This window comes from Monodelphis domestica, chromosome 7 (assembly GCF_027887165.1).
Source record: "Monodelphis domestica isolate mMonDom1 chromosome 7, mMonDom1.pri, whole genome shotgun sequence".
Classification (NCBI taxonomy): Eukaryota; Metazoa; Chordata; class Mammalia; order Didelphimorphia; family Didelphidae; genus Monodelphis; species Monodelphis domestica.
Window position 1 is genome coordinate 143,743,216 of NC_077233.1, and position 27,418 is coordinate 143,770,633.

The window sequence follows — 27,418 nt, forward strand, 5'->3', positions numbered from 1 at the left end:
TTCTTAGCTGTGTGACCCTGGGCAAATTGCTTAATCCCAGTTGCCTAATCCTTACCACTCTCCTACCTGGCAACTGATATTTAGTATCAATTCTAAGGCTGAAGGTAAAGGATTTTTGTTTGTTTGTTTTTTTAATGAAATTGGTAGGTTATTAACAGGCAGAGATGGGAAGAAGGCATTCTAGATATAATGGAGGGTATAAACAAAATCATTAAAGCACGATGAGCTTCCTTCAAAATTCAGGTCAGCTCAAGAATTACTCCTTGTACAAGGTTTTCCTTGATTCTTATCCCAGATGCTACTGTGTCCTTCAAGAAATTATCTTGTACTTACTTTGTATGCATTTTAAACATAATTATATGTACATATTTTCCCCAACACAGTACCATAATAAGCACTTAATAAATGCTATTGGTTGATTGATAACAGGAAGTGTGCTAAAGACATTTTAGGGGAACAGCAAATAATCCAGTCTAACTGAAACATAATAGTTCACATTTAAGAAATACTTTTGGGGGGCAGCTGGGTGGCTCTGTGGAATGATAGTCAGGCCTAGAGACAGGTGAGGTTCTAGGTTCAAATCTGACCTCAGACACTTCCCAGCTATGTGACCCTGGGCAAGTCACTTAACCCCCTTGTACCACTCTTCTGCCTTGAAACCAATACAAAATATTGAATCCAAGATAGAAGGTATGGGTTTAAAAAAAAAAAGAAAGAAATACTTTCTAAGTCTTTTAAAATGTCATTTCATTTGATCTTCACAACTCTGTAATTTGGATAGTAAAGGTATTATCCTGTTTATAAATCAAGAAACTGAGTCACCAAAGGGTAAAGGGATTTGCTCAAGGTCAATTTTCAGGTAAAAAGTGGCAAACATTGGTCCTTTGATTCTAAATGCATTACTCTTTATACTATATCACAAAAAGGGAAGGGGGGAGAGGGGGAAGGGAGGAAGGAACATCCAGGGAAACAGTTTGACTGGAAAGATAAATTAGAGCTAACTTGCAAAAGAACCCAGAATGGCAAACTAAAGAGTATGAACTTTATTGTAGGCCCTGGGGAGTCACTGAAGTTTTTGACTAGGAGAATGTCATATCTCTCCTTTACAAAGATGACTCTAGAGCAGGAATGATTAACCTGAGATCCACACATCCCTTAGAAGTCCATGGATAGGGGCAGCTAGTGGCATGGTGGCTAGAGCACCAGGCCTGGGATCAAATCTGGCCTTACTAGCTATGAGACCCTGATCACTTAATCCTATCTGCCTAGTCCTAGCCTTTTTTGTTTTAAAGCCCTTACTAAGACAAAAAGTAAGAGTTATTAAAGAAAAGAAAAAGAAATTCATGAATAGCTTTTAGAGGGTCTGCAAACTTGGGTAGTAAAAAAAAAATTACATTTTTTATTTTCACTAGCCTCAAACTAGGTTAAGAAGACTTCATGTTAAATCAGGTGGAAATTGTCCAATTAACATCACCACTGAACTGAAATTCAGCATTTCCTTCCATTATAAAAAAATCTGAAGACATTCTGAGAAAGAGTCCATAGACTTCACCAACACTGCTGAAAGGGTACATAACACAAAAAAAGTTTAAAACCCTTGTAGGGTAAGCATATGCAGAATGAATCAGAGAGGCAGACACTAAAAGCTATGCAATAATCTAAGAGGGAGAGGTAATAGGCCCTACCTCCTCCATCATCTTTGTCATCATCATCATGATGAACAACAAAAAGTGTTTATTATGCATTGGGCTGAGTCAGATCCAGTCTCTGCCCTTTGGGCAGCTCACCATTTAAAACAAACATAGGGACCATATAAGAATATTCAGCCTACTGTTCATTATAATGACCAGCCTCCAAGATGTTTCAGACCAAGTACATTTAAATTGCCCATCATCAGAAGTGAGTACAAGTAAATGGTCAGAGGGCTTCAAGTTAAATCAGGTCAAGGTCAACATCACCACTTCAGATGTGTCTAAGATGGCTTCTTAAGATCTCAGATGGGACATCTGGAGCTAATTCAAAACCACATAATAGGTTTGAGGGAATGGGTAGCCTAGGTCCATGACTTGATATATCAAGCAACTGGGTGGTAGTGAACATCAGATTAGATATTAAGGTAGATAAATACCTTATTATCTGTAAGTTCACAAATAGGTTCCTTTCCTTAATATAGTAGTAATGTCAAGTTTCCCTAGGATACTTAGGTGGTGCCCAGGCTTAGGGCAGTAAATGAAGAGTATTTCTTAGTCATGTGGAGAATTTGTCCCAAAGTTAAATATAATTCCCATACAAGGTTCTAAGCAAAGGTGCACTACTCTACAGCCGTTCCAGCTCTGGGCATCAATTTCTGCAACAGCAAAATAAGTGGATCGTCCAGCAGAAGATATAGTGACATTTACAGGAATTATTTAAGAGTGAGGGGTCAGGTACTAAGAATGCAAAAATTAGTAAATGTCATCACACTTCCAAATGGTACCCCTTCAAATACAGAACCAGGTGCCGATTATTCATTCACACGGGACACTGTTTTCTGTTCAACTTAATTCTGACACTCACCTAAAGCTTCCCATCACCCACCTCCTTACACTACCAAAATTCTGCCCACCTACCTCAAATTTTCTTACAAACCCTCCCCAAGGGCCTACCCAGCCCAGTCCTAGATAGCCTCTCTAAATTATCCTCATTTCTCCTACCATTTCAACTTCCGCCTACTGCCCCGCCCAACACCCATACTTCCGCCCCCGCCCATTTCCCCCCCTCCACTTCCGCTCACGTCGACCCCTCCCTTACGGCCGCTACCCCCTCCCTTTTAGGAGAGAAGGTCCCCACCCTCACCAGTGGCTGAACCCGGCCTGTCCAGACTGCGGGAACGGTGTGGGGTGGGGGGAACGCGCTCGAACTGCAGAGCTGGGGGGCGGAGCCCGAAGGCTGCACCAGAGGTTCGTTCTGGGCCGGCTTCAGCTGTCACTTGCCCCGACAACAGTCCCGCCCACCAGCAGCGCAGGCCCCCTACGGCCAGAGAGCAAGCGCCCCTCCCCCCGCCCTCAGGCCCCGCCCCCTGCTTCCCCTCTGCCCCTCCCCGCTGTTTCCGCCTTCTTTACCCCACTGCATCTGTCCCACGCTTCCTCTGTCTCTCCGATGTTCTCAGCCCTTCCCCCACTTTTTCCTACAGCACCGGAGAAAAGCGTTCCCCGTAATCTCCCTTGTGCCTCACTATAACTCCTCCAACCTAGCCAGCTGCCCCCTTTTTGAAGACCTTTCCATTCCGGCCGCAGCTGTCCATCTGCCCCTGCCTCAGTTTCCATGAGCTGACCCTGCCTCAGAGGTTGTCCTGCAGAGGTTGTCCTGCACTCCTTTCCGTGGCCTTATGGACACTGCCTTCCCCCCCAAATAAGCCTCATCTACACATTCCACCTGACCCTGGCTCTTATTCCAGTCTAGGTCGCCTTTTTCTTTTTTTCCTACTTTCAGTCCCTTTATAAAGTCCTCTTCTTCCCTTGAGCCTTCCCAGACTACTTTCTTCATTTCCATCCCTCCATTCCTCAGTTTATCCCTTAGGCAAACCTACAGTATACAGTGCATGGGGCAGCCCCTCCTTTACATTCCCTCCCCGGACCCTTCCAGAAGGCAAGTTCCCTTCCGTTGTAGTCCCTTAATTCCATCACCCCAGTCCCCTTCCCTTCAGAGAGCCACAGTCACTTCCCTGACATGTATCTCTCCAGCTTCCTCACACCCAGTGCTTCTGCCTCAGTTCACAGATAGTAAAAAATGGCATAGTAGTGAGATGATTGGAATTGGAGTCAAGGGACCTGAGTTCTAGTGACTGTTCTGCCATTTTATTAGTGCCATTTGGAGTGCCACTTATTAGTGCTACATTTCTGAGGTCATCTGTACATAGGTTGAATTCTTTTATGTAGGCTCACATCCTTTAGTCCAGGAAAGTAGTCAATGGTATCCAATGCAACTATTTTCTATCAGAGTCTATAAAGATGCTAGCCTGATTGCTCAAAGCCCATCAGAGAATTATGCCAGGCCCTGGCTTGGCTGAAGACTTCCAACGAAAATGTTTTGAACACTAGTTTTCTCACTTGGCTTCAAATGACCTACTTTAATGCACTTTATAAATAAGTGGTAAGTGATAAAGGATAATAGAATCTAGACACACTAGGCTAGCCATAGAAGTGAATTTATTGAAAAGAAGAATTGTGTTGTTTTCATCTTGGTATCCCCAGTACCTGTACTTAACAAATATTTATTCAATTGGATAGAATGGCATAGCTATAAAGAACCTCATTTGACATGATAGAAAGGGTTCAGCCTAAGTTTTGAGAGACCTAAGTTCCAGGAGACCTTAGTTTCTCTTATCTCCGCAAAGGCTTCCATTCCATACTGGCATAGAAGCAATACTTGGGTTTTCTAAGGGGACAGAGGATGTGGAAGAGAACCAAAAGAATTCTCTAAGAAAGCAGAAAGCAAAGGCTGACAGGTTCTCCCATGATGGAAGAAATTTTAAGTATAAACCTAGTACGAAATTTTATCTGCTTTCTAAGTTAAAACATGAGAAGGCTCATCACCAGTTAGTGGACCATCTGGTGATGAAGTCTTCTGGCCTAGGCAACAGATGAAACAAAAATATAAAATAACCCTCAGTCCTATATGACCCACTTAACATTTCTGCAGTGACAGTGGCAGATAGAAAAAAGGGAGAAGGGGGCAGCTGAGTAGCTCAGTGGATTGAGAGCCAGGCCTAGAGACGGGAGGTCCTAGGTTCAAATCTGGCCTCAGATACTTCCCAGCTGTGTGACCCTGGGCAAGTCACTTAACCCCCATTGCCTAGTCCTTACCACTCTTCTGCCTTGGAACCCAATATACAGTATTAATTCCAAGATGGAAGGTAAGGGTTTAAAAAAAGAAAAAAGGGAGAAGAGAATCCTAAGTAAAATCACTCGCTTTTTAGACTGTGAACATCAAATGTGAGATCTAAGCTACAGTAGCTAAATGAGAAGACAAAACAAGTTGTCACTAAATGAAAGGGTGGCCCCTAGTTTATTCTCTGGGTGGCAAATAAAGGCATTGGCAGAATTTTTTATAGTATGTGTAGAGACAAGAAGAAACATCATTTCATGGAAAATCTGCTTATCTTTTATATGGCAGTACTCAAGCTGAACATTTGAAATAAGGCAACCATGTGAAGACAACTGCAACTTATATACCAATATCCATTCAGGATGAGTTAGAAAAATTCTATTAAAAACTTGAGATCAGAACCCTCCAAATTAAATCAATATCTATTTTAATAGTAACTTCAATATAAAAGTAGGCATAGGAAAGGATGGCAAATAATATATTGTAAAACATGATCTAAGAATAAGTAATAAGAAGCACATAAGACTTATAGACTATATGGAGATCTCATATCCATAGATAATGAATATACCTTAACCATTTTCAAAAAGAGGTAGGAGGCACTGAGACTTACAAGCATCACAAAAAGAAAAGAAAGTAATCATATTTTAACAGATAAGAAATAACTGGGTACTGATGTGGGAGTAATTGCCAAATTAGCTGTCAGTGTATAGTTATCAAATTGTTAAAGAAAAAGACCAAAATTAGAATAAAGAACAAAAATTAACAGTTATTTCATGCAATTGAAGCAACCTCAATTTGACCTACTTAAAGAAGTTGATGCCAAAAAATAAATAAATAAGAAAATGGATAAAAGAACAATGACAAAGATGATCAGTTTCCTAAGAAAATTTAACCAATATAACTTAATTGCCACAAGGAGGAGCTCAAAAGAGTCTAGAAACTGCTTCAGCCTGCAAATACTGTATCTCTTTGCCAAGTGATATGGCCCCCAAGATAACACTAGTTTAGAATATAAACATTTATAAAATCCTATAGAGGAAGATGGTGGCAGATTAGGAAGATAACATTAAACAGGAGGGAAGCAAATGTTTATAGGAGCTTTAAAAAGCCAGATCATTCTGAAAGCATTTAAGAAAGAAATTAGAAAGAAAAACAACAAACATGTAAAATGGAGTCTGTCAAAATGACTAAAACAGTAACAATGTTCTTCTTCTCCATCAGATTCCCTCCCCTATCATTTCCCTCCTCATTCTCTAATCCTCGATCTCTTCCTATGTCTACTGTTTCCTTCCCTACCTACAAATACTCTCAAATCTCTCCATCCTTAAAAAAAATTCAGGGGGTAGCTGGGTAGCTCAGTGGATTGAGAGCCAGGCCTAGAGATGGGAGGTCCTAGGTTCAAATCTGGCCTCAGACACTTCCCAGCTGTGTGACCCTGGGCAAGTCACTTGACCCCCATTGCCTAGCCCTTACCACTCCTGTGTTGGAACCAATACACAGTATTGATTCCGAGATGGAAGGTAAGGGTGTTGTTTTTTTAAATAAATAGATAAATACAATTTTAAAAATCCACTAAATCCAACCATCTCTGCTACTTAGTTTTAGATAGACATACATACATAGAGAATATAAAAGATAGATAAATCAATGGATATAAATTCAACTGAAACTACCCTCTTCAAGGTTAACATATCTCCTAATTGTCAACTTCAGTGGCTTTTTTCTCAATACTCACCCTTCTTGATCTCTCTGTAGCATTCAATTCTGAAGACAACCCTCGTCCCTAAGTTTCCAGGACACTGCTCTCTTGGTTCTCCTCCTACATGTCTAAGTGTTCTTCTCAGTCTACATTAGTGGTTCATCATGATATCACACTCTTTTAAGGGTGATTATAGCCTAAGGCTCTGCCTTGGGCCCTTTTCTCTTTCCTCTCTGTCTTCTCTCACTGGTGATCATTAGCTCTTATGAGTTCAATGATAATCTCTGTGAAGATGATAACTCACATTGTATTTCTTCAGCCCTAGACTCTAACCTGAGCTCCAGTCTTACATCACCACCTGCCTATTAGATATTTCAAACTGGATAACCCATAGAAATCTCAAACTCAACATGTACAAAATAAAATTCATTATTTTGTCCTCACAAATCTACCTTTCTACTAAAACTTCCCTGTTTCTGTCAAGGGCACCACCAACCTTCTACAGTTCCAGCCTTACAATCTTGTCCTCCTTGATTCCTCAGTTTCACCCCACATATTTAATGATCCCAAATTTTATCATTTCTCTCTCTACAACATGTCTAAATATGCTTCCTCTCCACTCACACAGCTACCACACTAATTCTGGCATTCATCCCCTTTTCCTTCTATTGCAATAGTCTTCTAATTAGTCTCTCTGCCTCCAGTCTTGTTCCTCCTCCTCTATCCAGCCACCAAGCTGCTTTTTCCAAAGCAGAGATAGGTCTAACATGTCACAACCGCTACCTCTCTCCCCAGTGAACTCCAATTCACCTCTATCCCTCCAACTAACTCCTTATTACTCCTGGGATTAGATATAAACTGCTATTTTATATATAAACTCTTTGCAATTTTGCTTCAATATGCCCATCCAGCTCTATTACACATGACTTCCCTCCATAAACTCTTATGGTTCATTCAGCCTGCCTTGTTGTTACTTAAACAAAACACTTCATCTTCCTTGTTGGTACCTTTTGCACTGATTGTACCACAAGCCTAGAATGCTAACCTCTCTCACCTCGGTCTGTCTCTGGTTCCTTCAAAGATAATTCAAACTCTGCATTTTGTATGAGGCTTTCCTGCTTCCCTTAACTGCTAATCCCTTGCCCTGTTTTGTATATGCCTGTATATGTGCATGTTATCTCTCTGATAAAATAAAAGGCACTATTTATATCTTGTGCTCTAAATGTAATGCCTGAAATATAGTAAAAGCTTGTTAACTGACTGACTGTGAAACCCAACATTCAGGTAATAATATCAATCCCAGACATGAGAAGCAGAAGAGAGAAAGAGAACTGGCATTTGGAGTAAGGGGAGACCCAGGCTTAGATCCTAATTCTGACACTTACTATATGGCCTTGGGCAAGTCACTTAAAACCTCTGAGCCTTAGTTTCTTAATCTGTAAAATTGGAATAATAATACCTGTAGAACTTACTTTAGAGGGTTGTTAAGAGGATCAGATCAAATGAGAGTTTTTATACAGTTTGCAAACCTTAAAAGTACTGTACAGGGTATTACAAAAGTCTTAAAGATATATATTTTTTAAAACTCTTACCTTCTGTCTTGGAATCAAAACTGTGTCCATTCTGGGGGCAGCTGGGTAGCTCAGTGGATTGAGAGCCAGGCCTAGGGACGGGAAGTCCTAGGTTTAAATCTGGCCTCAGACACTTCCCAGCTGTGTGACCCTGGGCAAGTCACTTAACCCCCATTGCCTAGCCCTTACCACTCTTCTGCCTTGGAACCCAATATACAGTATTAATTCCAAGATGGAAGGTAAGGGTTTAAAAAAAAAACTGTGTCCATTCCAAGGCAGAAGAGGAGTAAGGGCGAGGCCATTGGGGTTAAGTAAATTACCAAGGGTCACACAGTTAAGAAGTGTCTGAAGCTGTATTAGAACCCAGGACCTCCTGTTCCCAGGCCTGGTTCTCTATCCACCGAGCCACCTAACTGCCCCTTTAAACTTTTAATAGCTTAAGACTACGCTTAGACTTTTGGGGGCACCCTTTATTAATGTTATTATTAATGTGCCACATGACAAAGTTGAAAAAGCACACACAAAAAAAACAAAAAGAACAGTTAGGTAAGACTAGGCATAAAAGAAGTAAGAAGATCTCTATTGGTAACAACATAATTTTTAAAAAATTTCATAAGAGAACAACCAAAAACTTCAAAAAACATTTTTAAGCAAGTAGAAAAATTTAAACTACTGACCATATGCCTACTTTCCCATCTCTATAAAATCTTTTTGAGAATAATCTACAAATATATTACCAAGGGTAAAATGAAAGCATGAAAAAATACCAGTCAAGTTTTTACAAAAAAGTTTCTCCAACAGACCACAACTGACTAAAATATGTAAAGAATGCAAGATCCTAGTGTTATTCCTTGTTGACTATAAAGAAGTATATGGTTCACCTCAAAGTCTCTCCTCCAACAAGTTCTAACCCAGGCAGACATTCAAAATCATACAAGATTCTTTCCTTGAAAAATTATCGACAAAGATTACTTTGCTTGATGAACCTCTCTTTAATTAGTATCAAGTAAAGCACAAAACAAGGAGGCTTATGTTTGTTAAAGTTCCTTGCCATCCTCCTGAAGGCCAACCAGTACAGAGTCCAAATAAAAGGGTTCCTTGTAAAAGGTGAGGGCCTCCAGATACTCATGTTTGCTGATGACTTTGACCTGATTGCATCAAACCCTGGAATACTTGAGTCTCCCAAATAAGATTTATAACCACACAAAAGAATTTAACCTAACTAGTCACATAGGAAAAACCCAGATGAGAAAAAAATGTCTATTATCTATCAATCAGACTGACAAATGCTGGAGGAGCTCTGAAAAGGCAGGAATGCTGATGCATTTTTGGTGGACCTATAAATTAGTCCAAATGTTCTGGAAAAGTTTGGAAATGTACTAGAAAAGTAATTAAAGTATACATACCATTTGTTTGGCCTAGCAATACCACTACAAGGTAAATACCCCAAGAAAGTCAAAGTCAGAGGCAAGGATCCCCATTTGTGGGACAAATACAAAAATATTTATAGCAACACTTTTTTCTTTATGGCAGTGAGAAACTGAAAGCAAAGTGGATATCTATTAATAAATTATGTCATATGAATGAAATGGAGGGAATATTATTGTTATAAGAAATGACAAAATAAATTCAGAGAAGCTTAAAAAGCCTTCTACATATAAACTGAAACTTAGGAAAGTAAGTAGAACCAGATGAACAATTTGCACAATGGGCACAATAACGTAAAGAAAAATAACTTTAACAGACATCAGAACTCTTGACAATGTATTAACCCACCACAGTTACAAAGGACTAACAGTGAAATAGGCCTTCTACCTCTTCTGGAGAGATGAGAGATGAAGGCATGATATATGGATTATGCTGTCAGATATGGCCAACGTATAGGCTTATTTTGTTTAACTGTATTTTGTTACAGTTAAGGATTCTATTGTTGGAAAGGGTGGTGTAGATGGAGACTGAGAAGTAACTATGCTATAAAAATTAAAAAGAACATCAATAAAACATCTAAGTGCCTATTGTCCTATGAAGTTACATGACAACTCACAGTGCTAGCCCAGAAATATATTCATCTTGGAAAGACATAAGCAGATAAGCAGTGAACTGGGCCAAGAATCAAATAGGGAAGAGGAAAGTTGGCTGAATTACCTTTGAGAAACTGCTCAGTGCTTTTAACAACCCTCTAGCCAGAAACAAAAAACAAAAACAAAAACAAAAACCACAAACCAAGGGAAACATTTAAAAATGACAAACTACAAACTAACAGATGTATTTAAAGTCCTCTCTGAAACCAAGACCCAACAATATTTTTCCAATAATGCTATCTGGTTGTTATGGAATTCCATAGTCTCCCAAAGAATTAAATATGAGGGTTACGCAAAGGGCAATACAAAAACATGTAGCGGGTATGAGTGGGCTGTAACATGTGACCAAGAAAGAATGATAAGAGAAAAAAGGATGTCATCAGAGAGCTGTATGCACAGAAAAGGAAGGGAACTAGTCATGTGACAAGAGCAAAGGAAGCAAGGAACAGCCAAATACACGGTCTGGAGGAAGGCCCTCAGCACAGTCGAGTGAAACCTCTGTGGAGGATTTAAGGTCAACAAGCATTGATTAAGTACCTACTATGGGTCAGGCATTGGGCTCAGTTGCTGGGGATACAAAGAAAAGCAAAAAATAGTCCCTGTCCTCCGGAAGCTCACAGTATTAACAAGGGAGACAACATGCAAATAACTATGAACAAATAAGATAGAAACAGGCCAAACTGGAGATAAGGAAAAGAGGAGAGGCACCAGCATTAAGGGGGACTGGGAAAGACCTTGTAGAAGGTGGGATTAAAGAAAGTCAAAGGAAAAGTATAAATAGGTTGCAATGTGAACCACTATATTGATGAGCTCAAGAATCTATGAAATGTGCAAAGTATCAACCTTTAGTGCCCACCATGGTGTCTTGTACTTTTTAGGCACTTAATAATGATTTATGAGATAGAACAGAACATCTATATGAGAATCTTATTGTGCTTGGAAAGAAAGAAACTCGGAACTCCTAGTTTTCCGTCCTTGTTTTGCCACTAACCCACCGTGTGGATCTTGGGCAAATCACTTTCTCTGGGCCTCAATTTCCCTACCATCCAAATAAGGGTTTGGGGTGAGCCATTGAGGTTCTGTGGTTCTAGTTCAATTCCCTTCCCCCTTCCTTCCTATAAAAGAGGAAACAGGGGCTCCGAGATGTGGTGGCTTGCCCATAGTTCATCTCTACATAAGTGTGCATGGGTATGTACAAGATAGATTGACCCAGGCCTCCTTTGGGCATCTTCTGGCATGCCGGTAACATGACACCCGTGGGGAGCTTCATCAGGTAACAAACAAAGATGCGGGCAACAGTTTCCCCTAGCAACTGGCGGGTGTTGGTAGTAACCCTAAGAGTGACTAAATGGGAAGGTAGCACATTTCCTCTGTTCCTCCAGGCTAGGCTCTACTCATCCAGAGCTTTCCATATTTCATACCACGGAGAACCAAACAGGCAAGGACCATGCAGTGGGTACGGCCACCACAGCACAACAGCACACCATCAAGCAAGTGAGTCCCTGCCCATTCCTGGGGGTGGGAGCCTGTCACCCCGACCCACCACTCTCCCCTTCCTTTCAAGCCTCTCCTCCTCACTAACCCTGCAAAGTGAGGAGGAACAGGGGTGCTTCTGTCCCAAGTCACAAATGTGGGGAAGTATGATGTCATGGAGCATTGGACATTGCAACCACAAGTCCTGGGTTCCAATCCCTTTTGCTGTGTAACTGCTAGAATCTCTTGAGGGATTGTTTACAAAATGAGGGAGAAATGTGTGGATTGATTATCTCAAAGATTCCTTCCAATTCTAATACTTTGTGATTCTGAATCTGAAACCCAGAGATAGTGAGGCTAGTTAGAGAGTAGGGCAGTGAGCCCATCATCATCTGACTAGATGAGTGGTTGAGGAAGAGGTCCATTTACCCATCAGAGTTGGAACAGTATGGACAGACTCAGACAGAGTAAGGAAGGGGAGCAGCTGGGTGGCCCAACAGCTTGAGACCAAGGCCTAGAAACAAGAGGTCCTGGGTTCAAATCTGAACTCAGATCAGTTCTCCAGACCTTCCTATAGCTATAACCAGGGGGCTGGAGGATGTTCATTGGCATTTACTCAGTTCCAGAATCTAATGTCCTTGGAATGAAGGGAATGGGAAGAGGGCGAGGGATGGGAGGAAGTGCTAGGGAAGAGAATGAAATAATTTGGGGAAAGGAGCATTCAGTAGAGATGACACAAATAAATAGTGAATGCCCCAGCTCTTTTCCTTTGTCTCTAGGATGGTAGGTCATAGGAGGTCAGCATTGGAAACACCTTAGAAACCATCTTTTTAACCCCTTTTTTCAAAGGAGGAAATAGGTCCCTGGAGAGGAAAGGACTTGCCCAGAGTCACACAGCTAATTAATGGCACAGCTGGGACTACAGGCAGTACCTAATTCCCAAGGCAGGGCTTTTCCCTCTAGAAGATCTAAGCAGAGTGATGTTGGGTACATAGAGTAAGAGGGGCCTTCCTAAATCATATATACACAAGGATCCCTGTGGGCCACATATTGACTTAGTTTTAAAATGTAATATAATACTTTCTATGTTCTCCTATTATTAGTTATTTTGTTGACTACTTCCCAAGTACCTTTTAATCTGGTTCTGGCTACAACACGTCAAGAACGTTGTATTATCAGGCATCCACTGGCCTTGTGTCTGACCCCTGTGTTCTGACTGAAGTAATGGCCTGACAAACAGTTCCCTTTGCCTGGTCAATCAGAAGGTGGTGAAGGGGAAGGGTGGCTGGGAGGAGAGAGAGAGACTAGCTAGGGTTAGTGCACATGATCGACCCTTCTCCCTGCTGGCTTAGGTCCAGATGCGGCCACGGAGCCACCAACCACCAGGAAGGCTAGGGGAACTCCATCAGGTTCTAAGGCAGATGACCAACTCGAGGTCTGACTTATCCACCCAACTGGTGCTGAGTGAAGAACAGAAATTACAGGTGATCCTTGCAGAACTCAGGGAAGGGATGATACAAGAGTACCAAGGAAAGCCAGATACCAATGTGAGCCCATCTTCCATTGCAAGACCCCAATAAGAAAAAAATCAGGCCCTTTCATTGACCATTCAAGGCCCTCTTTAGCCTGCCTATCTCCCTTTCCTCCCTCTCTTTCTTTCTCTCATACCCTTTGCCACTGCCTTACTGTCTCCTCATTGTCCTTGAACAATGCACATCTCCCTCTCACTGCCTTTGCTCTTTATTTCCTTAATGGAGAAACCTGCCTCCTTTTCTACTGAGCCATGACCCAGTCCTTCAGGCCCTGCCCATCCCAACAGTTCAGAGTGATCTTATCTTCCTCTGAATTTCTAGTTCGCTTGTTTTATATCACCCTCATTTGGCATTTTCCCAGCACGTGGTTCACTTGTGTGAATTTTGTCCTCACCTCTCATTTGTGAGCTACCCAAAGACAGGCCTGGTTCTATTCCTTTTTTGTCCCCATAACAGTGTGCAGCACAGGACTGGACACACAGGAGCCAGTAAGCTCTCCATTTCCCCAGAAAGCATGGGAATTCACCCAAATAGTCTTTCCCCAAGAAACTCAGGATTTGAGCAGCCTTATGACCCACCTTCTTCACCCCATTCCCACCAGATTTATAAGGAACTCATCGACCTCCAAATTGAAACCAATCGCTTGAAGGAGCAATATGAGATGGAAAGCTTTGAGCTCAAGTCCGAGGTGCCTGTGTATATGCATATGTGTGTGTTGTGTGTGTCTATTTGTGCCTTCATGATATCCCCCTCTCCATCCTTCCCCAGGATTGGAAACAAGGACCGAACACAGAGCTCCCAGGTGGTACAATGGCAAGCAGGGGAATGCCTGCTTCAAACTCTCCTAATCCTGGTCCCCACTGAGATAGCCCTTTGCAGTGATGTTGTCCTCTTTTTATAGAGGAGAAAACTGAATAGGGGTTTGCCTAACATGCCCACGGTCACGTAGAGTAGGAAGTAACATCCAGCTCTCCTAACTCCCAGCCTAGAACTTCATCCCGGAATTGTTCCCAGTCTCAGAACCTACCAGGCACCCCTTCTGGTGACAGAAGGATGGGATGGGGTTGAAGATGAAATTGGGGGAAGAATAAGGCCACTGCTGCCCCTTCACTGTGACCCTGCTCCTCCACAGATTTTAACACTGGAGAATAGAGTCCTAGATCTGGAACTGACTAGGGAGAAAGCTGGTTTTGAGCAGGCAGAGTTGGTAGAGCAGCTAAAAATCATGGAAATCAAGCGTCAGGAGTTATCAGCTGCCTACAACAGCCTCGAGAGCAACTACCAGGCTCTGGCCAAGCAACATGAACTTGAGGTGAGGGTGAAAGAAGTCAGATGGGTATCTTGGGCCTCCTCCTTGGGTTTCTACCCAACCTTAAAGGGCTTAATTCATTTTGGGTCTGCCCCAGGAATTGCTCCCCCTCTAGAGCTGTTCTGTCTTGTCCTGCCCAAGGGGGTAGAGTAGGCTATGAAGCAGAGCCACTCAGGTAAATGGCTATGTTCTTCCCCATCTCTCCTCCTAGGAAAGGACCACTTGACAGGGAGGGTCCCTGCCAGAAATAAGCTCCCTGAGTCGTGAGGAACTCACCCTAGATACACTGCTCTTAGCATCTCCAACCACCAGCCCTTCTGAGCCACAACTAAATAATAATAATAATGATGATGATGATGAGTAATAACAATTATTAATATTTATATTTTGCTTTAAGGCTTGTAGGGTGCTGCATACATGTTATCTCATTAGCTTTTCCTAACTGTGAAGTGAATGCTATTATTATTTCCATTTTACAGATTAGGAAACTGAGGCCAAGATAGATGTTAAATAATGTCACATAATGTTTTGGCCAGGTTTCTAACTTAGGTCTTACTGATTTCAAGTACAATATTCTTATCTCCTCTGCCATTTCATTACCTAAGTGCTTCAATATGATAGGAAGAAATCTAGAGACCTCAGTTCTATTCTTTACCCTTTAATTACTGTGTGACTTTGAACAGATCACTGCCCATTTCAATCTCATTTTCCTCTTCTGCAAACGGAGAATGGACTAGACAATCTTTAAGGGCTCTATCCTTCTATAATCTATGAGATTCCCTGGCCACAAAGATACAAATAGTCTTAATTCTAAGAACATACAAAATGCATGATTGAGGTAGTGAGAAGGGAGAAAACCACTATTTAACTTCCTACTTTTTTTCTTTAACAATAGCCTCCTCACCTCCATGTCCTTTCCCAAAAAGTTATCAAGTTGGCCTGGGCCTTTGGGAGAATGCTTTCTGCATTCATCATACTGGCAAATACCACGTTAGATTTGAATTGAGCCCTTCTTGGAAAAAGGACTCATCCTGCCCTAGCAGCCCGGGGGCAAGCTGAGACACAAAGGAGGAATGACCATCCATGGCCCCAAGACAAAGCAGGGAGGGTACTGTTTGTCCTGAGTACCAAAAACATATGGAGGGCCAGAAGTTGGAGTGGAATACAGGCCTTCCTTCCCCTTGGTCTTGCAGGTGCTCCGGGGTAAGGAGCTGAGCCTGGAGCTGTCTATCTTATCCAAGAAAAAACAGCCTTTTGCAGCCTGGCAAGAACCATCATCTTCCCAAGACTCACAGCTTTCGATAATTACTGGGATAACAGCTGAGCTAGAGAGAATCAGGTCTATGGTACAAGGTTTCACTCACCAGAAACTCAAGGTGGGACATCCCAAGGGGGCCCTCCATCAGCACTACTGACTGAGAGTTTCCACAGAAGGCAGATCCCTAAACCAGGCACACTGAGAATTGAGGGGGGAAAACTAATCATAGTAGCTAGAATTTGCATAGTGATGTCTCAGTTCATTCTTAAGAAACCCTGTAAGAATAAGGATTATTACATACTTTGTATATACAATTTTGTGTGTGAATGGATGCCTTTTCTAGACAGGAAAGTGGAGGAAAGGAAGGGGATACCTGGGAATTTTGATGGAACTAAATTTTTTTTAAAAGACAGAGAAAATAAGGGCTATTATTATCTTCATTTTACAGATAAAGGAACTGAGGCTCAGATAGGTTAAATGATTTGCTCAGGGTTACAGCTAGTAAATCCTTAAAGCAGAATTTAGACTGAAGTCTTCTAGAACTCTATTCATTGTACTACCCAGCACCTCAGAAGTCAATGCCCTTACCCTCACTAAAATAAGCTATGTGGCTGGAGGGATGCAAGAAGTGGAAAACTTATGTTAACAATCTGACAAGCAAAGTATCTGGGCAAATGAGCATAAGTTTCCTGAGAGAGCATAGAGTAAAGAAGTGGACTACATGTAATTTGAATCTGGGGCAGCTTCCTTAAGGAAGGGGATTTCACATAGGGAGGTCAAGGACATCGATTAGTAGCTAAGACCATGAAAGCAGCTGTTCCACCAGAGCTATACATCTCTCACTCGCCTTTCCCTCTGTCCTCAGATAGAAGACATCAGTGACTCTGAACAGGACCAGAAGAAGATGGAGAAGAAGGTGAGTATACCAGGCCCAGGTTCCCCTCCATTTTCAGGAATACAAGGAAAGTGGACCTGTCCTTTTCCCCAGGGAAGATCACAGTGTAGTCAAGGACACAACTGAGAATGGTTTAATGAGTATCATTAGCTCCATATCTGGGGAGCAAAGGCGTGATGGGTAGATTGAATGGGCAGGGTTTCTCCAAGATCAGATTCCAGAAGAGGTGAGTTTGGGAGAGCATTACACAGTGTCTGAGTGGGTCCTCACGTTACTAGCAGCATTATGCTCCCAAACACTGTCTTCAGATGGTCCTAGTGGTGTCTGAGCCAGAGTCTTCAAGTCTATGAAAATTGGGCTGGAAGAACATAGGTCTGGGCATGGGACCTAGAATTTGCCAAATAAGTCCTAGTTATAAGATGCTTACTTTTTCCTTTAACCCTTACTTTCCATCTTAGAATCAATACTATGTATTGGTTCCAAGGTAGAAGTGCAATATGGGCTAGGCAATGGGGGTTAAATGAACTTGCCCAGGGTCACACAGCTAGGAAGTATCTGAGGGCAGATTTGAACCCAAGACCTCCCATTTCCAGGCCTGACAAGATACCCACTTCTAACATGCAAACTAGGTCCAATTTTATATGGCAGCTTCTGACAACAAGTCAGTTTATACCAACTTTAAACATGCCCATCACATATAAATGAATATATAACTTGAAGCAAAGCAGTAGCCAATGATTAGGAAGAGGAATTGTCTCACTTACAGTCTTTATCACCTTTCTCTCTTCTTCCTAGGAATGGCCACAGCCGCTGGTCAGTCAAGAGAACATTCTGGAAGAGATGGAAAAAAAGAAACTGCTGCAGAATACCCATCAGGAAAAGTTGGAAGAGAGAATGTGAGTGGTCAGAGGAGTGTGGTGGAGGTGGGAGGTAGCCCTTGGGTTCCAGTAGGGAAGAGTACTTTGAAAGGAAATCCAAAACTATCTTGCATTAGTCTGCAGAGCAGTACACTTTTTACAGAACTTAGAATCATAGCGCATAGATTGTTAGATCTGGAAGGAATCTTAGAACATTCAGTATCCAAGTTAGAAAAAGGGCCTTGGAGTGAGGCCCAGAAAGAAAACGATTTGTGTAAAACTGCACAGAGCTAATGCTTAGAACTGAGACTAGAAACCAGGTTTTCTTAACTTGTTATGGGATTCTTCTACTACTATCACACTGCCTTTTGTTACATCCACACATTTCCCCAAGAGGCTACATAGATCCAAAATCTCAACAAGCCATACAAGGGCAAGGTTGGAGACAGACTCTGACCCACAGACCCAAGACACCTTCCATCTTGGTAGTTGCTGCCATCGGCTCCCTGGGGGCCTGATGCCTTCCTCCAGGAGCAAGTTAGGGGTCCAAGGGGAGGTCCAACTGCTAAGTTCTGATGCCCTCAGCAGCCCAAGCAATAGAGAGTCAAAACAAGGAGGAGATTCTCTAGGCTCTTGCTCCCTTCTCATGGGATGAAACAAGAGAAAAGGAGCATGAGCTGGCCCATCCAGTCATCTAGCCAAACATCACATCCCTCTTTTGTCACCTCGTCTATTATGGCTGGGGCCCAATCCTTGGTGGAAAGGAAGGTGAAAGGACAGACATCCTGAGGTATACCTAGTATAGAAAAGGGCAGTGACCTCTAAACTGTCTTCCAGTTCTTGTCACACACACACAGGGAAGATATCTAGGGAAGATGAGAGCTGGCCCCATAAATGCCCTACTGTGTTTGGCAGGACTGAAGGACACGTGGGAGTCACTAGTCACTAACTCTGCCATGAACCATGTTTGCCTACCCTTTGCCTTCAGGACCGAGCTGGGGAAGGAACTCCAAAATGCCAAACAAGACATTGGTGATACACGCTTCAAGTTTGCAGAGCAGTCTATGGTGAGTCAGCAATGACGTTTCCCCCAGGGACCCCTCACAGGATGGATTAGAGAGCATTTATTTAGTTGTTTCCCTAAAACCATTGCCTTCTGTATTAGAATCAACAGTAAGTATTGGTTCCAAGGCAGAAGAGCAATAAGAGCTAGGCAAAATTGGGGTTAAGTGACTTGCCCAGGGTCACCCAACTAGAACTGTCCAAAGCTATAGTTGAACCCATGACTTCCTTGTCCCTAGACCTAGTTCTCTATCCATTGAGCCACCTACCTACCCCTAATCAGAGAGCATTTAGAGCTGAAAGAGGCCCTGTGAATTTTAAAATCTGATCCCTTCATTTTGCAAATGAAGGCCAGCATAGTGAGTGGTTTTGCCCATAGTTACACAGTAGCAGAACCATGTTTCAAGTCCAGATCTCGTGATTCTAATTTCTGTATATAATGACTGGACAATAGGAAGCTGGGGGCTATCACTGGGAGTGAGTGCTCCATGGGCAGGGGACTGTGGTTTTAAACATCAAACTCATGACTATGCTGGCCATTAATCCCAGGAATTTCTCCAAGTTCTGAAAACCAGTGTTTTATATTTATATATATATATATATATATATATATATATATATATATATATATATATATAGAGAGAGAGAGAGAGAGAGAGAGAGAGAGAGAGAGAGAGAGATACACACATATGCAAACTAGTTTGAGCCAGAAAGCCAGGGAGATATAAGGGGTTGGGAAAGGGGACCTTAGCAAGGACCATGTCACTCAAGCCCCTTCCTCCTAACATGTCCATCTCTATCTCCTCCAGGCACTGACCACTTCTCAAAAGGAGCTTCAAGAAATGGGAATGGAGAATTCCAAACTGCAGCAGCAGTTGAAGATGATGAATGAGGAGTATCGTATCAGGCTTCTATACTATGCGAAGAACATGGCTGTAAGAATCTAGAATCTAGGGGGTGTACAGGTTGTAGGTATCTCAGTGGCTAGAGAATAAGGCCTAGAGTCAACACTCCCTAGTTATGTGTCCCTGGGCAAGTTACTTAGCCTACCCCTTGCCACTCTTCTGCCTTAGAGCTGATACTTATTATTGATTCTAAGATGGAAGGTAAGGGTTTATGAAAAAAAGAACTTAGGGGGACAACGAGATGGGCAGGAGACTTGACAGTGTCTGGGGGGAGTAGACAAGGCCCATTCTTCACAAAATTCGGGTAGGGAGGGGTTAAGTCCATATCAGGGCTTATCTGGCTGGACACTAGGTCAACCAGTATGAAATATTGGGACAATTCTTGAAACTAAGGAAAAGTTGAGGGTGGTTTGAGACTGGGTTTTGGAGAATTACTAGTAGGGCTCTTGGTAGGTCAAAGTAGATTGTTGGGTAAATTCCAAGAGTATTACAAGTGAATCTGGCCATGCCCTCAAGATGATTTTTCTTAGTGAGAACTGCTATTAGGAGAGCCTTGCCTTAGGCAGTCTCACAAGTCCAGAAAAAAAGTCTAGCCCAGCAACATTCCTTACTGCCTCTTGGACTTCCATGGCTTGTCCAACTAGTCTTGGTTTCCATTTTTCCGGTAACCACGGAAAGTCTTTCATGGACAGCACTAACATGGACCACCAAGGACCTCAACAGACAAATGCTGCAGAATCAGGAGCAATGAAGAAACTGTTGGATGGAATGCTAAATGACATGCAGGCCTCAAACCGAACTCGGGAACAACAACTGGCCAAGGTCGCCCGGAACTATAAGAAGAGGATGGACAACCTGATGCAGAGGCATGAGAGTCTGCTCAATGCCTACAGGTGCAGTCTTCCAACACCTCCCCTTAGATGGGCCCAGAGCTCCAGCTGGCCAACCCTCTCCCAGCTTTCTGCCCCTAATGCCATTCCACAGGGCAAAGAGCACAAGGTCAAAAACCTCAACTGTTTCTTTTCTCTCAAGAAAGGAAAACCTGGGCATGTCCACTTTAGTCCCTTTATTGGGGTAGGGAATGAAGTGGGGGGGAGCTCCCTACTAACACAGCCTTCATCAGGAGGAAGTTTTACGGAGAGTATTCTGGGATAATCTGGAGTTGGGCAACTACCAAGTCTGAATAGGGCCACATCTGGATTCTCGGGGGTTCTGTGGGCAACAATCAAAGCAGTGGGTGACAGAGCAAGCCTGGCTTAGGGTCCAGAGGGAGCAGATTAAGGCCCAGGGTGGTCCTGACATGGAACCTGGTCCTCCGGAAGCCTACTTCATCTTCGGCGACATAGATCTTCAGTCCAGCCCAAGCCAGGAACTCAACAAACTTCGTGAAGATAAGGCTCGACTAGAGATTCAAATTCAGGACCTACAGGCCAAGGTAAAGAGCTAAGCCACTTTGATCTTGACTGAATCCACATGATACCTCAGAAGGCTATAAAATTCATCAAATAGAAATCAAAATTCCTGGGGGTCTCATATAACTTTATTCTGACAGCTCATAAAATCCTAGGATGTCAGAGCTAGAACAAAGGATAGAAGTTTGCTAAAAGGAAGATTTTGCTTTTATAAAAGGAAAAAGTAGCTAGTAGAACTACCCTGAGAATGGGCTCTTTAGATGGTGAGTTTCCTATCACTATGTAGAAGTTAGATAACCATTTATTTGGTGACATTCCAAGAGAAATTTCTGCTCAAGATATGGATAAGACCAGATGAACCCTAAGATTTCTTCTTCATGGGACACAGTAAGAGTCTAGAAAATCCAAATAGCTTATTTCAGCCTATAATATCATCTTTATGCAGCACATAAGCAAAATGTAAAGCTGATGAGTTTTTCCTTCTCCTTTTGGAAAGGGCTCATGCTTATAGACTATATAGATTCAGAGTCAGAAAGGACCTTAGGAGGTTCCTAGATCAATACTTTCATATTACATATAATAAAACTGAGACCCAGGGAGCATCAAACCTAAGGTCACAAAGGTAGCAAGAGACAGAGCCAGCAATCAAACCTGGACACTCAATCCAGAGCTCACTGAACTGTGCTCAGATACCTTTGGGAGATGTCCCTAGTTTTCTGAGGATATCCACTCTATCCCACAAAACACCAATGTCAAAGATGTAATATAGGACTGAATGGGTCAAGGACCTGAGCCAGAGGGGCATTGAAAGAATAGGGTGAGGAGGGCTAGGTAGGTGGCCAATTCCCAGCTGTGTGACCCTGGGCCAGTCACTTACCCCCCATTGCCCAGTTCTCATCACTCTTCTGTCTTGGAACCTACACTTAGTATCAATTCTAAGACAGAAAGGAAGGGTAAAAAAAAAAGAATAGAGAAAGAAAGTAAGTACTAGAATTGTTTGTGACTTTTTTTTGTTTTCACAGAATAGATCCAACAAAACTTCTGAATTGAACACATCTTTCGCACGGTGAGTATCCGTAATATGTCTAGGATAAGATATTCTCCATAGCCCAAAACAGGATCTGTAGCAGGGAAGAATAGAAGTGATAACTGTGCCCTTGTTCAAAGTTAACAACTCAAGAGTTTTCCATCAAGTGGAAATAATATTTGTCCTGCCCCTGCTCATGTAAGGGGCCTAATTAGCTCCTGGGTGTATAACCACTTATTTATTCACTCATCCAACAAGCACTTTGAGCACTTTCCATGGGCAGGGTCCTGTCCCTGGTGCTGTGTGAATGGGAAGCCACAAATTATACAGCAGGAGGTTAGGGTAGGCATGTTCCTGTTCAAAGCCCAAAGGCAGAGGTTTCCTCAAGTGAGCCCAGCTCCCTGCAAGACATTCCACTGACCACCAGAGAGCATCTGTGCAGTAGTGACAAGGCCTTGGAGGCCTGGAAAAGACTTCAAGGAAGGGTGCTCAGATGTCAACTTATCCAATTATTCTTGAAGCACGGATCTCTCTTCTACAATAGCCTTCCAGCATAAATATCTCCAGTGACTATGAATTCATTCATTACCTTTCACTGAAGTCCATTCCTTTGTGAGACAGCTGGAATTTCTAGAAAATTCTTCTTAACAGTATGATCAAGCTAAAATCTGCCTGTAACAAATATTACATTTGTTACTATATTTAGGTAACTACAGAATTCCAGGTAAAGTCTGGAGTCTGGATTTTACATAGCACTGTTAGGCTGACAAAGCACTTTTTCTCCACAACAATCCTACAAGGCAGGTGAGGCAAGGCTTATTTTCATATTGCATATGCGGAAGAGGGGTTAAGAGATTCATCATGGTCCTATAGCTAGGGCTAAGCTGAAGGCAAGATTCAAATCCAGATTTCTTGATAAACTTTGGTCAACTCAAATCTCCTCTACTCTTCCCATTCCTTGGTCAAATATGGTGTCCTAGACCAGACATGCCACTCCAGAGATGGTCTGAACAAGGTAGATCATGCAATATTGTCACCTATGATGTTCTGGAATCTATGCTTCCATTACTACATGCTGGCTCTAGGTTATAATAACTCCCCGTATTCCCTGTAATTTTATAGTCATGCCTCTAAGTCATTCTAGTCATTTCCCACATAGCCTCAGAAGAAGGCTTGCAATACTCATGGCAGACATCTTGATAGCATACAATGCACTCCACATTTTCTCATGTGATCTTTACAAACCGTATGAGGTAGATTACATATTATTCCCATTTTACAGATGAGGAAACTGGTAAAGCCTAGAGTCTATAAGTGACAGAGTTGACTTTCCACAATACCATGAAGAAAGTGGAACATCTGTTATTTTCTAGACGGTCAGCTTCATCACAGCAGATCTCTTATATAAAAAATCTTCCAAAGAGAAGGGAGTGGAGTCAGCGGAAGCCAGAGAATAATCTCCAAATGGCTGGAGAATCCAACTACTTGCCTTGTGAGATCAGAAACCTGTATTACTTTATCTTCCATACACTCTCTCTTCTCTCCTAGGGATGCAGTGGTCTGGGATAAAATCCAGAAGCAGCTTCAAGAGTTCACCCAAAACACTCAGGTAGTAGATGTTTCGGAGGGAAGACTCTTGGGCTCACCATTTCCATCCAGGTGCCAATCCAAGGGGTAAAGGGGTTGGGATTTCAGTTCAGTCATTTCTTCCCCTCAAGAATGATAAATAGGCTTGAATCTCCGATTCTTGTGCACAAGTCTTACTACACCTGAGAAGCTACTCTCTCTCTCTCTGGTAGATATGCTAAGGCTAGCCCGATCTCTAGCACAAATGATGGGTGTGACCCGGAGACAGTTCTCTATTTGTCTAGCTCTTTTCCCCCAAGATCAATGCTTGCTTCCTAGTCCTATTCTGACTAAAGCAAAATGATGAAGTTTCTTATCATCTTAGCCTGAAGGCATCTAGCTCCCTTCCTCCTTAAAGCAGGAATCCCTTCTCCTAACAGGCAGCCATGCCACTTCTGCTCAAATACCTCCAATGAAGGTGAGCCCGTGAGATGTCATATTTTAGGAAGTTCTTTCTCATATTGAACCAAAAGCTGCCTCCAGCTCTCCTCTATTAATTCTAGTTCTGCACAATGGGGCTGAGGACACAACAATCCTGCTTCTTCCCAAGGGCCTTTCTGATATATGAAAATGCCAACTCTTATTGGGATTATAATTTGGAATTTGGGAGACCCACTCCCAAATTACCTCAAAATTAATTCCAGGTGATTTTATTATTCAATACCCTGCGAAGATCATTTGCTAAGAAATGAGTAAGCCAAAGTTGATTGGGCAGAGGGCAGAGCAAGAGAAGATGCTGCCTTCTATGACTGCCCAGTCAACTTTGAAGAGCCATTGTTTTGGAGAGGCTAGTACTTAAATTAATAAGGGAGGTAATAGAGTGATAGTGCTTTTCCCTGGAAAATATGACCCTACCAACAGGCTGCTGTTTTTCAGCCATTCAGTCATGTCTGACTCTTCATAACTCTGTGGACCCTACTGTCCATGGAGTGTTCTTGGCAAGGGTATTGGAATAGTTTGCCAGTTCCTTTTCTGGTGGATTAAGGCTAACAGAGATTAAGAAGATCACACAACTAGTGTCTGAGGCCACATATGAACTCAGGTCTTCCTGACTCCAGGCCCAGCACTCTAGACAAACTGAACCATCTACCAACAGCATTAGCTATTAGAGGCAACCATATTATAAGAGGGCCACTGATAAACTGGAATATATCCATGGCACAAACACAATGGTTGGAGAGAGGTCTAAATCCAGCCCACAAGCCTATATTAAACACCTACTACATGCCAATCCTAGAGATCCTGTTCTCAAGGAATTTGAAGCTAATGGCTGGGAAGGGGGAGAAGAGACCTGTGCACCAATAGCTCACTCTCCCTTTTATTACAAAGGAGTAGCCCGGACTTTAGTGCTATGAAAAATTTTTGAGGGAGAAGAGGTAATTTTCATTAGTGGGATGGTTTAAAAGGCATGGAGATGGGAGAAGGCAAGGACAATTATAGGGAATAGAAGGTTGGGTAATTTGGCTGGAATAGCACATATATATATATGAAAGGGAGGTAACATGAAATAAGGCTGGAAAGATAGCCTGGAGCCAATTTACAAAAGATTTTAAATACGGAGGATAGAAGCAAATTGGAATAGTGGAGAGTGCACTCAGCTTGAAGTCAGGAAGACCTGTGGTCTGAGTCCTGGCTTAAGACACTAGTGTGTGACTCTGGAAAGACACTTAAACCTCTCCCATCCTCAGTTTCCTCATCTGTAAAATAGGGACAACAGCACCTACCTCACAAAGTTGTTGCATCAAATAGGTGATAATGTATATGGTGCTGTGCAATCTTAAAACACTTGGCCATTATAACATACAAGGATCAATTGAGGTAACTAAGGAGTTAGCTTGGAAATAAAAAGATAGCAAGGGAGATATTACCACTGGCTTCTAATATCTGAAAGACTACCAAATGCAAGAGATTGGGATTGTTTTCCTTGAACCCACAAAAGGGACCAGAGCTATCTGGTAAAAACTACAGGGGATCAGGGAATAAGGAATAAGGATTTAACAACCAGAACTATCAAAATATGTAATGGGCAGCCTCTTTAGGTGGTGAGTTCCCCATCACCAGAAGTGTTCAAACAAGTTGAGTCAATTGTCAGAGATGTTGGATAATGGGATCTTGATCTTGCTTCAGACAGAATTGAGACTAGAGGATCTTTGAGGTCCCTTTCATCTTTGAGATTCAGTGAGTCTGTTTTCTCTCCTTGTTATACTCAGGCAAAGCTAGAAGAGGAGAGGAGCCATCTGTGGAGCCGGGCCTTGGTGGCAGAGGAACAACTCTCACAACTGCAAGAGTACGTGAACAAACATCTAGGCAGGTGAGCCCAGGTGAACCTACCCCAGAGGGACCCAGCACTACACTGGATGGTTCTACCACCCCCTTAAGAGCCTTCAGATTTCATCACTTCCCCTCCCCCTAAGGTCTTCCTCATCGCCCCATCTGATAAGGCACAAGAATGTAGCTATTATTCTGGGACCTTTATCTCAGTTTGTTCACTGGCCCTTCTGCCCCTGGCTCTTCCACACAAGGAGTATGGAGTAATATACCTTCTTTTCAAAAATACCAAGCAAGGGGGCAGCTGGGTGGCTCAGTAGATTGAGAGCCAGGCCCAGAGATAGGACCAGGATTCAAATCTGACACTTCCTAGCTGTGTGGCCCTGGGCAAGTCACTTAACCCCCATTTCCTAGCCCTTACCTCTTCGGCCTTAGAATCAATGCACAGTTTTGATTCTAAGATGGAAGGTAAGGGTTTAAAAAAAATACCAAGCAACCACTATCCTAGAGCTAACTCCATCAAACTGCCTGGGTTTTCTCTCTCCCATTACCCTTCCTTGCCTCTCTTGGCAGAAACAAGCAGAGAGAGGTGGTAAAGGCACTGTTAGCTGAAATCCAAAGTCATTTAAGAACTATGATGCCATTGGGATTGATGCTAGTCCTAGGCACCAACATAGGAAAAATGTGAACCGGTCAGAGCTGGGAGTGTTCAGAGGCCTAGTCGATCACTGAGTGCAAATGGCCCTGTGAGTGAAGGCTCTCTGACAAGGGCTTCAAGGGAGTTAACACCTGGGCAGCTAGGTGACTCAAAGGATATGAAGCCAGGCCTCGATTCAAATCTGGTCTCAGACCCTTCCTAGCTGTGTGACCCTGGACAAGTCACTTAACCCCCATGGCCTAGTCCTTACCATTCTTCTATCTTGGAATTGATACTTAGTATTGATTTTAAAACAGAAGGTAAGGGTTTAAAAAAAAGGAATGGAGACCTGACCTAGAACAAAGTTGTCTTCCCTGGACCCTCTCCACAGGTACAAGCAGGAGATCCTGAGGCTGCGGAAGCTTCTGGGAAATGAGTCCTCACAGTCTGCTGAAGCCACAGTTTCTGTAAATGCCCAGAGCCAAAGTACCATCAACCACTAGCTATGTCTGTTCCCAAGAAATCACTGGAGGAACTGGCCCTAAAAGCCAATGGGCAGAGAGTTTCATATGGATTTCTGGGGTATATGGGATGGGAATAAACTCTTGATCTGCAAAGAGGAATCCAATTTTCTCAGAATTTTGTGCCTACCATGATTACCGTAATGCCTTCCTACAGTGATAGTGAACCTTGAACTAGGCCATCATCCCACCAAGAGTAACCTGGAACAAGGCTCTACACTTTTGAGTCTTGTACTTTGAATGATCCGAGCTCTCTGAGCCTTGAGGCCCATTCACATTAAGTATGGCCAGGCCACCTAATCTGGTTTCTATGAGGATAAGAGCCATCAGAGGAAAAGAAACAACTTGAGGTTTTTTAAAAATTGGAGGGGGAGGGGGGGAAAGCAAAGTAGTTATGGTTCCATTGGTGGTCAAGA

General features: G+C 42.7%; 2 protein-coding genes across 13 annotated transcripts in view; one reads left to right on the forward strand and one right to left on the reverse strand.

Moving 5' to 3' along the window:
- HAGHL (hydroxyacylglutathione hydrolase like) overlaps positions 1-27,418 on the reverse strand; it is a 62,804-nt gene that overhangs the window by 34,347 nt on the left and 1,039 nt on the right. For 2 of the 8 annotated variants that reach the window (XM_007499247.3, XM_007499246.3), the window contains exon 1: positions 2,836-3,025. The gene's annotated coding sequence lies outside the window, so the exon portion shown is untranslated. Of the gene's footprint in view, positions 1-2,835; positions 3,026-17,451; positions 17,519-26,835; positions 26,948-27,418 lie in introns of those variants that run through there. The other 6 variants (XM_007499248.3, XM_007499250.3, XM_056805729.1 and 3 more) reach the window with 5 other exon arrangements.
- Positions 1,775-27,104, forward strand: CCDC78 (coiled-coil domain containing 78). Of its 5 annotated transcripts, none has more exons than XM_016424155.2 (16): positions 1,775-1,899; positions 11,603-11,714; positions 13,046-13,240; positions 13,827-13,913; positions 14,358-14,537; positions 15,728-15,910; positions 16,658-16,708; positions 17,483-17,583; positions 18,533-18,611; positions 19,416-19,541; positions 20,190-20,404; positions 20,772-20,946; positions 21,946-21,989; positions 23,499-23,559; positions 25,787-25,887; positions 26,873-27,104. In XM_016424155.2, the coding sequence occupies exons 3-16, from the start codon at positions 13,052-13,054 to the stop codon at positions 26,982-26,984; spliced, it is 1,704 nt and encodes a 567-aa protein (XP_016279641.1). In that variant the 5' UTR covers positions 1,775-1,899; positions 11,603-11,714; positions 13,046-13,051; the 3' UTR covers positions 26,985-27,104. The 5 variants fall into 5 exon arrangements, 4 of the variants coding, with proteins under 4 accessions (XP_016279641.1, XP_056661704.1, XP_007499315.2 ...); XR_008913547.1 differs by lacking the exon at positions 1,775-1,899 and adding an exon at positions 4,017-4,131 and having other exon boundaries at positions 23,499-23,609; positions 26,873-26,920; XM_007499253.3 differs by lacking the exon at positions 1,775-1,899 and adding an exon at positions 4,097-4,131.

Excerpts from the sequence above, each read along its gene's own strand:
- CCDC78 (XM_007499253.3), top strand. The coding sequence starts at position 4,112 with ATGCACTTTATAAATAAGTG. Across the intron at positions 17,584-18,532 it reads GAAAAGTTGGAAGAGAGAAT|GACCGAGCTGGGGAAGGAAC; the intron begins GTGAGTGGTCAG and ends CTTTGCCTTCAG. Across the intron at positions 23,560-25,786 it reads AGTTCACCCAAAACACTCAG|GCAAAGCTAGAAGAGGAGAG; the intron begins GTAGTAGATGTT and ends TGTTATACTCAG.